A 15,368-nucleotide genomic window follows, 5' to 3' on the forward strand; every position below is an offset into this window, starting at 1 on the left:
CAACTTATTTCTAGTTTCTTCCTTTTCTTATCCCTTCCAGGCTTCAGTCTTAATAATTTCAGGCAATTCTTGTATGTGCCTGGCATTTGTTTCAGTCATCTGTTACTACAAGCCTGTCTCTTTGTTTACTTCTCTTTCATATTGTCTGTGTTTTGTAAAAGTTTAGGTTTACATGATGGGAAGGCAGGAAAGAGAATCTTGCTTTGCTTGTTTCGAGCACTTGGATGTGGTATGGAAGCATAAACTGACTTTTCTAGTTCTTAGAACTGAGACTTCAGTGAATTTCTCAGAAACAGCAGGAATCATACTCCTGATGGTTTGTGTTCTCCCACATTTCAAAGCCTGGGAGTGAATGACTTGTTTTTAAAGAAGTCCTAGGATTTTCTGGGAAGACAGACCTAGACTTATTCTCAAGAACAGTGAAAAACTGCATGGCTAAAGCAGTTAAATCAACAAGATTTTACCTGAGGAGAGAACACTTAAAGAGTATCAGTCCAGATTTTGAGGAAAAAGCTATAAGCCACTAAAAATCTTCTTTATAAAATGAAGCTGAGTAACTTTAAACAAGCCTAACCATTGGAAATCGTTTGAGAGTTCCCGATTTGGTTTAGCTGTGCCGTCACTCTGTCTTGTGTTGAAATGACACTGACGTGAGTTATAAATTGACAGAAAAGCGTATTCCTGTTACAAATAGATGCTTTGTCTGTTGTGCAATGAAAAGAATTTGATTGTATTTAGTGTTTCTGAAACACCTGAATGTAAAATGTCTATCTCATTCTACAATTTGTAACGTATTTCAAAGTGTAAAAAATATACACATTTGCTGCATTACTTTTCTTACTGAAACTAATGATAGACAAGCATTTGGGGGAGAATACTATTTTGTGATTAATAAAATCTTTGTCAAGAAATGACATACTAATTCTGTGGCTAAAATATTTATGATGCTCTAAGTTTTCTGTCTTCTTTTGGATTTAAGTCAATACAGATGTGCTATGTATTTCATAGAAGCTGTTTTGTTAATCCTTGGCCACATGTATTAGTACAAGTAATAGTAATTAGAAATTGCTAATACTTTCCTTGGAATCTGGGTCAAGGTTAATCTCTGGAAAATTCAGCACGAGTCTTGGTATATGTCTTGGTGCGACTTGCTTTTGTAAAATCACAGCTGATCTCTGTTCCTGTCCTTAGCGTAAAATAGATTACTTATTAACTGGAACAGTTCTTAAATAGGATGTTAATGGCATTGTTAATGATCCTCAATTTTTTGTATTAATGTGAATTTTTGTTATTGTTAGTACGTAGAGAGATTGATACACTGAATGAGCGTTTAGCAGGTGAAGGACAGACAATTGATGGAGCTGAACTGAGCAAAGGGCAGCTGAAAACAAAAGGTAAGAGAACCACAAAGAATCCTAAACTAGTATTTTTGAATTTACCTTTTTTTGTACTTTGCTGGCCAAAATGTAGAATCTTATTGAAGGAAATTAATACCAGTTACTTATACAAATAAGCTAATGCTCTATTTGAAATATCTTCCTTTGAACTTATTTGTCTCAACAGCCAGTCATAGTACCAGTCAGCTTTCTCAGAAATTAAAGACAACTTACAAGGCATCTACTAGCAAGGTATGAGACAAATTAAACCTCTACTCATCCATGTGTACTCGTGAGACTAACACAACTGTTTTTATGTTGTAAATTGTTGTTTCTTTAAGCTGAGTAGTGCTGTTCTTTAAGTAAACCTGCCTCATGAGGAATGGTATCTTTGTCTTGAATTCATCAGTTACCCATTACTTCAACCACGCTATATGACATTTTTACAATAATTGCTTACCTTTTCTAAAGAATGAATGTTGGAGGGGAGAGAGTGTGTGCACATGTGTATGTGGGATTACTCTTGTAAAGAGAATTAAAACCCCTCTATTTAGTGAGGGAAATAGAGTCTAGTAGGTAGTGAATTTCTGAGTAAAGATTTGGGTATTGCAGTTGAAATGGGGATTTAAGTAGGCATCTATATGGGTACTATTATAGGGTTTTGGTTTGATTTTTTTTTTTTTTAGCTATGAGACTATAAAGGTTTGTTTATGTTGCAAGCCTTGCAAATTATGAATAGTAGCTAGTGGTCTTTTTTTGCTTGGTCGGTTAGCATAGTTACCCTTTGTAATGTTTTTCGTTTTCTGCATCTGCTGCTGTCTGGTATTTTTGTTTCCCTCTTTCTCTCTCCCTTCTTAGTTTTCATAGAGACTTTACCTGCTGCAATTTTTTGCCTTATCTCAGGGTCATTTCATTTAAGGGTGAATGAAATGTAAGGAAACCACAGTGAGATCTGGTATGTGAACTGAGTGTGGAAGAAGCTCTGCAGTGACCCGCATTGTAGGCTGATGTGTGGTTATCGAATGACTGGAGGTGTCATGGAAATACCACCTGTTAAGTAGTCGGAAAGTTTGAGAGTAAGAATAGTGTGGTGAAATAGATCTAAGTTACTGTGTTTTATTTGGTCTCCTTTTTATTTTATTGTTTCTTAAACTTTCTTGTTTGTTCTTGCCAATCTGATGCACAGAGGTGCCTCTTCCTTTTTCTTATGGGTTAATGACTTACAAATTCTTTAATGAGGCCACTTAAATAGGGACAACATGATATTAATAGGGACAAGATAATATTAATATGCTTACTATGTAGTTATGATACTTTTTCTAGTGTAATGTGGTATTTTGTTGCTTTGTTTTTTAAATACTGGTGTTAAATGCTTGTTTTCTTTATAATACTTGCTTAACAGTGTAGCACTCTTGTTCTTTCCCAGGCAAGGCAGGTGGAGCTCGCAACTTCAGAGTGGGAAGCTGGGAAGTGGGGTGGAGACTCCTGGGTAACTAATTTGCTTCCTGGGGTTCTAGTAGGCATGCACAGCAGAGTAGTCATGAGTAGTGGAACATGAAGAATTTAATACCTTATTACAGACATCATACATATCTATTATGTCAATTGATAACCAACAGATGTTTGAATGTGCTGAAATATTTCCTCCCATAACTTTGAGTCAGAATTTCTTGGGGAGTAGAGAAGAGAGCTGAGGGAAATAATCAAGTTGAGGGCATCTCTGCCCAGTGTGGTGTTTGAAACCTTTTGCACCTCATGGGAATGACTTCGTTTTGACCGCTTCTTCCTTCCTGCACAGAAGAGTCAAAGCTGTAACCTTGACCCACAAAGAGACTATAGCCAAAATTCCAGGGAGATCATAACTAAGTTTCTAACAAACTGTGATCTTTCTCTCCATGTCCTGACTGGATGCAGGTAGAGTTTCCCAAGATCCTGTCTGGGGAAATGACATTAGAAGAGTTTTAAGAATTCAACGGCTTGGAATTCATATGTCTATATTTTGTATGGTCATGGAATGGACAATGCTGTTCACTGGGAGTTCCAAACTCAGTGGGATAGTGGACCACAAGTTTTCTTTTCAGCCCATCCTTTATACTGTTACTGTATGTGTAATTTAAAACTTGTCAGAAGCCTTTTTAAAACAAACAAACAAACAACTTTTTTCTTTCTTCCCTGCGAGTAATTAGAAGAGACTTAGTTTTATGAACCAATTGTTTTGTGTAGTTTGCCCAGAATTACATTTTTCTGATTTCAACCTATAAGGAGTTTAGGTTTATTCTGAAAAGAGCTTTCAGTATTTGCTTGTTTTAATGAAAAAGCTGGTCCTTGACTTTAGTATTGGTAAAACATGCTAAGACTAAAGCAACCTGTTCTTTTTTCTTGGGGAAAATGCTGAGGTAAACATGCCTAATTTGAGTCCTTCGTAGAAAATTCCCCATCCCAGATATTTTTCATCCCTTACCTGAGTTAGGAGTCCGAATATTAAGTTGGCAAAACTCATATTAGAAAAGGATGCTTTTCGCAGCAGGGTTATCCACCAGTGCCCAAATCGTGAAGACACAGGGTAGATTTAGTGCTTGGTACTCTAAAAATATTTTTTTGTATTTGTTAATGGACAAGATCCTGTAATTTAACTGCAATTGTTTGTAGATGCAGGAATTCTTGTGTGAAATTCATGTTTTGGTGTTAACAAGATGTTATTGCTGATGTTAACAGTCCCTGGCCATGACAGTTCTTAAGACATCAGGAAAACATTAACAGTTTATGCAGAATCCTAAAATAAACTGGAAAGCTACAACTCACTCCATCATAAACTAACTTCCAGGATCTCTGATTCTTTTGGATCAGGAAGAGGACTCTTAAAGGAAGATATTTCTTCACCCAGCAGTTGAAGGGAATAAAACTTTTTGGAAGATGTAGTTTTTGACCTCACTGCTTAATGTTGCTCCACAGGAAATTCTGTTCATCAGTCACAGTGTAATGCTGCTGGACTGGTCCTGAGTTGTCCAAGTTTTCATGCTTGTTTCTCATGTGTCCTGTCTCCTTAAGAGACATTTTTATAGGGTGTTTCAATTTGTTTATCATACAATTGTTTTGATTTGTATTCAGTTTTCAATTGTTTACATGTTAAACAATTGTTTTCATGGTGTTTCAATTTTGGAATTTTCAGTTGTTTACATGGCAAACATTCTACACAAATTGCTGTGTAGAATCATAGAATTGTTTTGGTTGGAAAAGACATTTGAGTTCATCGAATCCAACCATTAGCCTAACACTGCCAAGTCCACCTCTAAACAATGTCCCTAAGCAGCTCATCTGCGCGTCTTTTAAACCCCTCCAGGGATGGTGACTCCACCACTTCCCTGGGCAGCCTGTTCCAATGCCTCATAACTCTTTCCAGAGAGAATATAGGAATTTAAGAAAGAGGACAGACAAAGCTGAAGCGCACTCAAGATATGATTGCTCAGTTATTTGTGTCTGTTTATGATAATCTGAGACCTGCTGAAGTTACTTTTAAAAACTTTCTGCAGTGCGAAGCCCTTTTTTTAGCAAGTTGCATGTTATGTAAATATTTAATTTCCTTTCTTGGAAAACTGTTTATGTATGGTTAAGGAACCAAGAAGTAATCCAGGCAATACTAACTTAGTTTATCCAATTACTGGAATGTGAAATGAGGAATAGCAAAAAGAAAGAAAGAAGGAAGAAAAATGTGTGGAAAAAGTGTGTGTTAAATATCTATATCTGGATATTTGGTGTTAGAGAGTGTTCTTGAACTCTTTTTTTCCTTGTTTTCAATTCGAGACTGCTAATATTCCAAAAGGACTTTTACAGCCTTGCCATTAAACGATCAATGAAACCACTGTCCAGCAGTTTGGGAACATCTGTGCTTGTTGATAAATAGAAGATAGTTTGTCCTAGAAAACATTTGCATGAGGATTTGACTGAGCATTAGAAAGACAAAATGCAAGCAGAATTCAGGTGTGGAGTTGAGAGTTCAAAGAATTCAAGTTTGGAATTTGAGCTGAGTGGTATGTTAGTCCTTAACGGTTTACTTAATTCTGCAGTTCCACTTCTCATACATGACTCCATTTAGTTTAAGGACTATATTCAATAAGAAAGTTGCATCTGTAGGGTTGTATTCAAGGCCTAGGAAACTCTGCAGTGTGGTTGAACTAATCATCTTTACCATTAACCCATTTTTCTTTTCAATGCATCCTGAACGGTTGTTCCTTCATCTGCTGTGAAACTGCGATGTGTATTAGCTGTTAATTTGGAATTCAAATAGAACATGATCATTTCATCATTGGAAAGCTGACATACTTGGCATTTGGAATGTTCTTGCAGATATTCTTTAACTTTTAAAGACCTTTTGGGAATTAATTTGCTTCAATGACATACTTAAGACCTTATTTTTTGATTCCAAAAACTAATGGGATTTTAACCTTAGTTTATTGTATCTGAAATGTAGGCTTAATTTTTTACCTTTTACTAAGCTGTAGATAAGTCTTAATGTGATTTGTTTTGAAGCATTTAAAGGTTTTGACTTAACAGGTCAGATAGAAATCTGTCCATAATTGCATACAGAGGAAGACACAGATAAATGGAAGTCTTCTTGTTTTAGTTTTAACAAAGCTTTTCAGATAGTCTTTCTCAGAGAACTATTATGAGCTTCAAGACTTGTGGGGTAAAATTAGGGTATTTTTAACAGTGGTTTTGCTTTTTTAAGTCATCTTTCACCAGTCTTGATTTCATTTGTCTTTGGCGGCAGTGTTCCAGCGAGACAAACTTTTTTTAAAAAAAATTTATTGCACTCTCTTTTCATTGGAAAATTTAGAATTTCAAGAATTTGGTTTCTTTCTGTAGATACTGAGTGTTTTCAGCCTTCCTGTACTACAGTGCCTTGCAGTTTTACCATTTTTGCTAGATTTTTTCTTTCGTTTGGTATTGCTTATGCACATGCTGATTTGGATTTAATAAGTCTTCTATTTTCCCTGAATAGCGTTGACTTTGAGGGAATGTGCTTATCAAATGTTTAGATGAATTTGACATATCTTTTAACAAATAAAAACCTTATTACACAAATAAAGTGACATATGCTCTCAGGTTAATGTTTGATTTGTTTTGTGCAGTTTTGAGGAAGAACAACAGTGAGTGTTTTAAATGGGAATGTTTCTAGGTTTTACTAGAATTATGTAGGAAGTACATTCTTTTAAAGACATTACTCTGGATAATATGGACTGTCTTTAAGTTATCAGATACACTTGTTTGGGAATAGGTGAGGAAAGTTTTGGTGGTGTGTTTTTTTTAATCCTTATAATCCTTTACCCAAACTGAATGGCAAGTGCACACTGCTTTTGTACAACTCATTAGTCCATTGAGATTGTGTTATTGTAGTATAGAATAGTTTACCTTGTGTTCTGTAGAAAGGTGGGTGTTATTAAAAAAGAAAAAACAAAAAAACAAAAGAAAAAAAACCATAAGAGGTATGTTTGCATCTAGACTCACTTTCCTATCATCAAATGTCAAATTTTTGACAATAGTGAACTGTCAGAACACCGAAGAATTATTATGAGAAAGTTAGTATCTATTTGTATTTATGAGGTCATTACTTAGTCTTGGGTCAATGTGGAAAAAAATATGTTGGTCTCTCTGCTATTTCAGATTGTATCCAGTTTTAAAACTACAACATCAAGGGCAATCTGTCAACTGGTAAAGGAGTATGTCGGCCACAGGGATGGTATTTGGGATGTCAGTGTCGCAAGAACTCAACCAGTGGTGTTGGGAACTGCATCTGCTGGTAACATTTTGTGTTGCTTGAATCTTGAGAAAATTCTTCTTTAATCCCTAAGCTAAAGCAAATGTAGATCAAAAGCATAAGTGGATACTTAGCTCCGCACTGGAAAAGTTGATTTAAAGAAGTTCAGTAACTGAAAAAATCTTAAATTGGAGTTACCTTGAAATGCATTTAACCTGTAGAAGGTTCAGGCATCTTTGTTGATCTTCCATTGTGTATGTGGCAGTTAATGTCCATGCAGGTCATGCTGCTCTTGGTGTCGTTTTGAGCCTGTTGGAGGGTGTAAGTGGATGGGATGTGGAGCCGCTGATTGGAGAGATCTCGCACAGAGATCCCTGCAGACTTTCTGCTGTAGTGTTATTCAGCCTTTGTTTTATAGAAGCTGTGTTCTTAATCATATGTTGCATATTCTCTTATTCTTACATTCATGTGGCTTTTTCCTAAGGATCTAAGGGCAATTAAATATCTTAATTTTCAGATCTTATGTAATTTACTGGATTCCTTCCTCTCTACTTAAGAGAGGAAACAGGTACTAATGAATAAGTCACTAAATCTATGATCCAAAAATCGACCTGTAGTCTTGTGTGGATTTGTCAAATTATTCGCGAAATAAGCCATAACCAGTTAGAATTGGTCAGTTTGAAGTGACAGTCTTTTGAAACTGGAACAGAATCTGAAGATACTTAGAGGGCATAAACATACATTATGGACCAGAAATCTCTGCGTCCTAAATGGAACTCTTATAATTTTTATGTGTCCACTGAGAGACACATTTTGTCTGTGTGGGATGTCTTGTGTTTGTCCTGATTTAACTTGCGAACAGCCATTCTCTCATTCAGCATTAAAGTTCTCCCCACTTACAAATACTGATATTAATTATTTATTTTGAGGTGTGGGGGGGTAAAGGGGTGACATGGCAGAAATCTCGTTTTTAAGTAAGTTTTCATAGCGCTCTGCAGTGACCTATATGCATCTATGCAGGAAGCAAATAGTTTTAGAACTCTTGCTCGTGGTGACTGCCTGACCTCCACACCGAATGCTTTCTGTGTTCCTTCTGAATCTCATGATAAACAGCTGGAGCATTATACATAACTGTATAACCAAGTTAGGAAAAATATCAAAAGTAGAATTTGCCTTTCAATGCTTACTGCAAATTAATCTGATTGGGACAGCATGTTTACTTTTTGGGGGAGATGTTTATTAAGTTATAATGATAGGAAATTTTTATATATTAAATGTAAGGTAGTAATCAAGATGAGTTAGTCTGTTCTACATTTGAAGTCTATTTCATATGGTACACTCTACATTTGAAGACAACTTATTTGTTGAATTGGTTGAAAGTGAAAACTGTACATTTGTAACAATATTTACAGCTACTTTTTAATCTTTGTAGATCACACGGCTTTGCTGTGGAGCATAGAAACAGGGAAGTGCGTTACCAAGTATGTAGGGCACGTTGGATCAGGTAAGATCAGGGCATGTTGTGAAAACTGGGAACAGAGCGTGTTTGGGAGGGGGAAATGTGTTTGGACAACTACAGAAATGTTTATTGTGGTTTCACTTATAGGTTTGCCAATGCCTTTAACAAGTCAGTTGTGAAGTTCCATTAATCTTCATAGAAAGAATGTTTCATACTGTGATTCTTTCTTACGGAGGTGTATTAAGACAGTTCTGTAAATGTTAAATGAATAAACAAGTCCATGTAAAGAAATTCACAGGCGCAGTTACGACACTCAGAAGTTAAATGTCAGAACTCATTGAGGTCTCGTGCATATGCAGAACAAGAGAAGTTTGTATTGTCAGAAACTGGCTGTTCTTCAGGATTCGTGTTATGTTTGGGATACAAGATGCAGTTGCGGGCTGACCATCTATTTGCACTTTGTTTAATATGCTATCCCATATATAATTTATTGCATGGTATTAAAATCTTGTTTTGAAGACAATTAATTCAATGTAGGCATTTGTCTTCCTCCATATCAGTATGAATATTTCAGAAACAGTGTTTTTAAACCCCTCCTTGGATGGAGAGGTGCAGCGTGGTAAGTGGTTTTGATGTTAATCTGAATTTTTGGTGTCCAATTCAACAAGCACCTGAGTAGACCCCTTTTGTTTCATAACAGGTTACAATATAGGGTTTTGTAGACGAAAGGTGGAGGGGTTTTTCATATTATATCTTTAGCTTGCTATTGAGAGTTGAGCACTTTGAGCGGTCGTACCCTGGGCTGTAGAGTCATGGACCCAGAAAATGAGGAATGCCATTATTGACCTGGTATGTTTGGTTAAGTAATTCAGCGAGCGCATCACATGAACTTTGTGGCAAAGATACAAATAGAATTAAGTTCTGCAGAGAGTGGTCAACTGCTTCAGCCATGAGTTCTACTTTTTTTTTTTCCCTGCTATGTGACTTCTAGCTCCTACAGCACAAAGATAGGTGTATAGGAACAACAGGTAACACTCATTTGTTCAGATATTTTAGGTTGCTTGCTGCATGGAGAGAGTACCTTTAGCCTCCATAAAGTCATGTTTGAAAACTCCAGTCACTTGTATTTTCATGCTGATAGGTGTGTGTGTGGTGGTGGGGTTTTTTTGTTTGGTTTTTTTGTTTGTTTTTTTTTGTTTTTTTTGGGTTTTTTTTTAATTATTATTTGGGTAACCATGGAAATTAAAAAAGCCCTAACTTGTATTTAAACAGTTATGTGTAAACTAAGTTTTAAAAGTTAAATGTTTCTACACTATAATTTATAAAAATAATAATTTTTCTATAAATTATATAAAAATTCGTGTATTTTTAATTTCATAGAACTTGTTGACATTTGACAGTTGATTTGAAATAGAGCAGAGGTGTTGGGTGCCAGCAGTTAGTGCACTGTTGGATTAGTTCAGCGGGAACAATTTAAGGAGTATCTTTTAGATTCATTACATGACGCTCTCTTGAAAACATGGGCATCTCTTTTAGTTGTATGATGGATGGAAATGATTTCTAAGCTCTTTCTTGAAGAGAAGCTTATGGATTTTGCAAATGAAAGTGCTTAGTAATCAAAAGTAATTGAATATTAGTCACCAAAATAAGAACAGGAGCTTTGTAGGCTGAGATAATTCGTGCAGGATTATTTTAGAACAATCATGTTTTGATTATATATGGTTGCAGGACTGAAATCTAATTTGTATTATTTATGTTAGGTTTTTAGGAGTTTGTTCTTGCAATTTTAAGCAATAATGAGAAAGTTGATGGTCATATATAGCAAGTTTTCATTATATTAGAAATATTTATGAGTACTTAAATTCTCTGTATGCAAGTCCAGAGCATTATCTCCTGCCAGCTTATACACAGTTATTTCAATGTGATTTGTTTATCCTTTGTAACGTGAAACGCTTGTACTAGCTTCAGGAATAACTTGGTAGAAAATACGTATTGTCGTATAATCAACTAAGCTAATTTCCTTGATATTGCATAGGTTTGTGTACTGAAATCAAATACCATTGTGCTTTATCTCACCTAAGAGATTGCTATACTACAAAAAATGACTTTAAACTGAAGACTTATTGATTTTTTTTGTCATTTAGTGATAAAACATTGTGAAATAATTCTTTTAGTATACTAGCTTAAAACTTTACTTTGTTTTATGCAGTAAATTCCGTGAAGTTTCATCCAACTGAGCAAGTGGCTCTTACAGGTATGTAAAGTTTTTTCTTATGCTGAGTATGTTAATCATGATGGAAAAATAAATGTCATTTGCTGGCATCTTTTGGTTATAGCCCCTCTTCCTAGTGCTTTGTCAGTATCCTTGTTAATTAAATTTAAGGCGTAACAAATCAGAGGTAGATCTTTCCATCTGTGTTTGTCATATCATTGCCATTTTTGTTCACCTGCTCCAAGACAGACACTTAGAATTATACATCTTAACCCTTTTGAAATACATTATATTTCCAGAAGTAAAGGAAAAGAAGATTGTAATATATTGAATGTGCAGAAAAAATACTCCAAAATACAACTCTTAGTGTAAAGGTGTTTTCAGGACTCAGAATACCATCAGTGCAGCTTTGGGCTATGAATCTGTCTAATGTGGTCAATACTGTGGTTTGTATGGTCCAGCAATTAGGGCACTAGCTTTGGGATTAAAGAGATCTGGATTCAATTTGTTGCTGTTGGGTAAGTCATTGTAAAATGAGGATAGTTATTTTTGAGGTTGGAAGTTAAAACACTGCTTATTTCTGCATCTACAGTGACTACTTTAAAAGGAAGGTAGGAAGTAGCATGCCTTCTATCTAGGACAACAATGATTGAAGTTTGGCAATTTGGCTTTTGCTGGTTTAATATGCTAACTGTAGTCTTCGTTTCAGTACCATAAACAATGTTTTATATAAACTGACTAATAAACAAACACAAATCCCAAAACCGAACCAAAACCTCACAAAAGCAAAACCAAACCAACCAAAAAACAAACAAAAGCAAAAAAACCCCAACAAACCAACCAACCAAAGAAAAGCTGCTCATAGCTGGATTTTTTTGTTCTTCAATTATTTTTCCAAGAGGTGGTTCTATAAGCCAAGTATTTCCATTGAAAGCCTTCAGGGGACCTGTTTTTCAGTGTCATTTGATTGATTTAGAACTCTCATCCAGAATACTGACACCAGAAATAATAGGAGGTTGACCTTTCTTCTAAACATTCTTACTTGGTCTATTAGATGGGATATTTTTCCTGGTGCTTTCATGCACATTGCATTTGCCAGATCTATGCACAGCCATAACAAACTATTTTTCTTCTCAAGTCTACAGCTCTCAGCATTGTACTCCGAGGTATTAGAGCATGTTCGATCTGTTTGTAACAAGGAGAATCTTGAGTTTCTACTTGGCTAATAACAGATAAGTTTATTTCCAAACCAAATGAAGTCTAAAATCAGATGGTACCTGCTGAGCTGTGAACTGGTGCTAGTTAAGCTCAGTTGTTTAAGGCAGAAGCAGGATAGCCTCACACTTGCTCTTTTGGATTTCTCATTCAAAACATGCTAAAAACATTCAACAGAAGAAATTGTTGAATGAGGAGGAACTCCAGTATTTTGAGACATAGCAAATGAAGGATGGTACCTGTTGACGCATTAAATGCCTTCTTCACATGTTGCATATTCGATCAGCAGTGATATTCATGTTCTGATGTGTAGTATTTAAGTGGTTGTTTTCACTGGAGGAATAATTAATTTGGGTGCTACCTATATTTTCCATAATGAGTTATGTTCTTATCAGTATTGAAGCCTGAAAAGAAACCTTTGATGTTGAGACTTGCTTACCAAAAAGGTCATAATGGTGCCTGTTAGAAAAAGATGCAACTCAGACAGTGTTGCCAAATATAATGTTAAAGCTTGTTTCCGTTGTCCATGGAAATGTTCTTACTTAGTTTCTCTTTTTTCCCCTCTTCCTCCTATACAGCATCTGGAGACCAGACAGCTCACATCTGGAGGTACATAGTGCAGTTGCCGACACCTCAGCCAACCGCAGACTGCAATGTAAGCAATCAACTTACCACAACCAAACTAATAAGAGTGAATGTTAAATTTATACATAATTAAAAAATTACATGGTTTCGGGAATGCAAAAGGTAGGATTTTAAGGTTTTAGTTTAACATATATTTCAGCCTTTCTTTAAAAAAAAAAAAGCCTTTGTGTTTTCAAAGATCTATGGTGCAGAACAGAATATACAGCTACAAGTTCATTATTTGACTTTTTGTTCAAGGTAATAAATGTGCAAGTAAATGAACTGAGTACTTTTTTTTAATAATTCAAATTTTAAATAATAATGTTCTTTTAAAACTAGTTAAATTCTTGTAGCTTAACTTCCTGAGGCACCTCTATTTGCTGTAGTTGCTATGAATTTAAAACTGATGGTAAAGACTTGTATTTTTGGCATTAATTTAATTGGATATTTAAATTTGATTTCTAATCAACCCTTGCCAGCACTTATCACACTATCTGACATTGTTGTCCCCAGGCTTTTATTTAGTCAGTATTCGCTGTAGACTGTCAAATGCTGTATGTGACTTAAAAGCACCCTTACTAAATTGTGAAAACAGTTTTTATAGCATGAACTTCTCAGTAAGCTCAGTAGGGGCAAGAGACGGCTGTATAATATGAGAGGTTTCTGAATGGAAAATGTTTGATTCAGTTTATTTGATTTGGCATTTCCGTTTTGAAACAGCAGTACAAATGTTACCCTTTTCACATACAAACATCATGAAAGAAAAGCATGTTTGTTTTGCATAAGTGAAATAGGCTTCAGAGACTGCTTCCTGGTTAGCGAAAGAATTTACTTTGCATGCAGTTTACATTGGCACTGCGTGATGACAGTGTATTGACCAGCAGACAGGTGTAATGATTTTGATTCTAATGGATAAAAATATAGATGCGATTGTCTTCCCAAAGATTAAAATAGTCAGTGTCCTGTTAGATGCTTCCTACTCTTAAAAATTTAAAGGAAGAAAAGTCCCTTGATACATGTGCTGCAGTGAAACTGAAGGGTAATACAATGAGTGGAATATGACAGACTTGTCACATAGTAAAAGGGACAGAAATTCAGAGCGAAACAGTTCAGAAGGTATTTAAAAATGGATACTAAAACTGCATTTAACTCACTGGTATTAGCCCTTCAGCTAAGTTTTTGATAGTGAATACCCGAATAAGCTGGATTATACGACTTGGGTTATCCACATTCACATTAAGGGGACTGGGAAGCATTTACACTGTAAAATTTAACTTGGAGACATTCCTTCCTATTTCTGCTAAATCTTTTTTCGCTTGCGTTGTTTAGCAAATGTCCGGAGAAGACGAAGTTGAGTGCTCAGATAAAGATGAACCTGATGGAGATGGAGAGGGTTCTAGTGATTGTCCCACTATCAGAGGGCCCTTAACTTCGCTCAAAAGCCATCAAGGAGTCGTCATAGCAGCCGACTGGCTGGTTGGGGGCAAGCAAGCTGTGACAGCGTCGTGGGATAGGACGGCAAATCTGTATGATGTAGAGACTTCCGAACTTGTCCATTCTCTTACAGGTATTTGTTCACTCACAAAAGATAAATTGGTGGTTTGTTTTTATATGGAGGCTTATTTGTAGATATAGTAACATTGGGAAAAGTAAGTTGTTTCTCTGGAGTAGAATTTGAGTGTGTACAAGACTTGAACTGCTGCTCAATTTTGTAGTGGTTTCTAGAATTCCAACCTTGTTAATCCTCTGAGCATGAATTTGTGTTCTTTTAAGCTTATGATACATCGTATGAAGTAGTTGTTTTTGAAATGAATGTAGCCAAATTTTAATTCTTGCAAAATGTTTTTGCTGTGTTCATGACATGTTGAGTAGCAATAACATATTGCTACTTCATAATTATGTGAAGGGAGTAGTGGGTTTTTTTTTCTTTCAAATACAGTTGTAAATGTTTACAGCAGTAGTAGTAACATTAGAGTTCAGAATGATTATTATTCTTTTACGGTTTGGGGAAAAAAAAAAAGAAAAATCATCAGCATTTCATTCCAAGTGTATGTGGAAATGAAAAGTCTTTATTTTCATTACCTTACGTGTTCTCATCTGCGATTGTAGGGCATGACCAAGAGCTAACACATTGTTGTACACATCCCACCCAACGTCTTGTGGTGACATCATCACGCGACACAACCTTCCGTCTGTGGGATTTCAGAGATCCTTCCATCCATTCTGTGAATGTCTTTCAGGGCCACACAGAGTAAGTGACAGTTCCTTCACAGGTTTTACAAGTTCCAGAAGTATAAATGTATTCAGTTGCTAATCTGAACAAAACTGTTCCCCTGCTCTTTTTGAGGTACTAAGTTCATTCCCCGGTTTTATGAGATTGATTTTTCACAGAAACCCCTAACTATCCTCTTTCAGATGTAATGCAGCAGTACTTAATTTCTAAACCAGCAGCCAGGGCTCTTGGTGTCATATTGCTTATATGGTAAGTCTAGATAAAACTTCTCACAATTAAAGGTAGCTTAAGGTGTGAGGGTTGTTTTTGGCATTGGTTATGCCTGTAGTTCAGGAGTGTTATGGTTTAACCTGGCAGGCAACTAAACACCACAGGCAGCTGTTTGCTTACACCCCCCACTCAGTGCTGGGGGGAAAGGATCGGAAAAAAAAAAGGTAAACCTCATGAGTTAAGATAAAGACAGTTTAATAGGACAGAAAGAGAAATAATAATAA

The 15,368-nt window shown here is 35.8% G+C and overlaps 1 protein-coding gene across 2 annotated transcripts in view; it reads left to right on the forward strand.

The window, feature by feature from the left end:
* WDR37 (WD repeat domain 37) overlaps positions 1 to 15,368 on the forward strand; it is a 46,273-nt gene that overhangs the window by 13,275 nt on the left and 17,630 nt on the right. For both annotated transcript variants that reach the window (XM_065629851.1, XM_065629850.1), the window contains 8 exons: positions 1,299 to 1,394; positions 1,564 to 1,628; positions 7,038 to 7,173; positions 8,564 to 8,635; positions 10,800 to 10,844; positions 12,596 to 12,672; positions 13,971 to 14,208; positions 14,751 to 14,892. In XM_065629851.1, the coding sequence (XP_065485923.1) occupies positions 1,299 to 1,394; positions 1,564 to 1,628; positions 7,038 to 7,173; positions 8,564 to 8,635; positions 10,800 to 10,844; positions 12,596 to 12,672; positions 13,971 to 14,208; positions 14,751 to 14,892 (871 nt within the window). The remainder of the gene's footprint in view (positions 1 to 1,298; positions 1,395 to 1,563; positions 1,629 to 7,037; positions 7,174 to 8,563; positions 8,636 to 10,799; positions 10,845 to 12,595; positions 12,673 to 13,970; positions 14,209 to 14,750; positions 14,893 to 15,368) is intronic.

The sequence above is a fragment of the Caloenas nicobarica genome, chromosome 2, assembly GCF_036013445.1.
Source record: "Caloenas nicobarica isolate bCalNic1 chromosome 2, bCalNic1.hap1, whole genome shotgun sequence".
NCBI classification, from domain to species: Eukaryota; Metazoa; Chordata; class Aves; order Columbiformes; family Columbidae; genus Caloenas; species Caloenas nicobarica.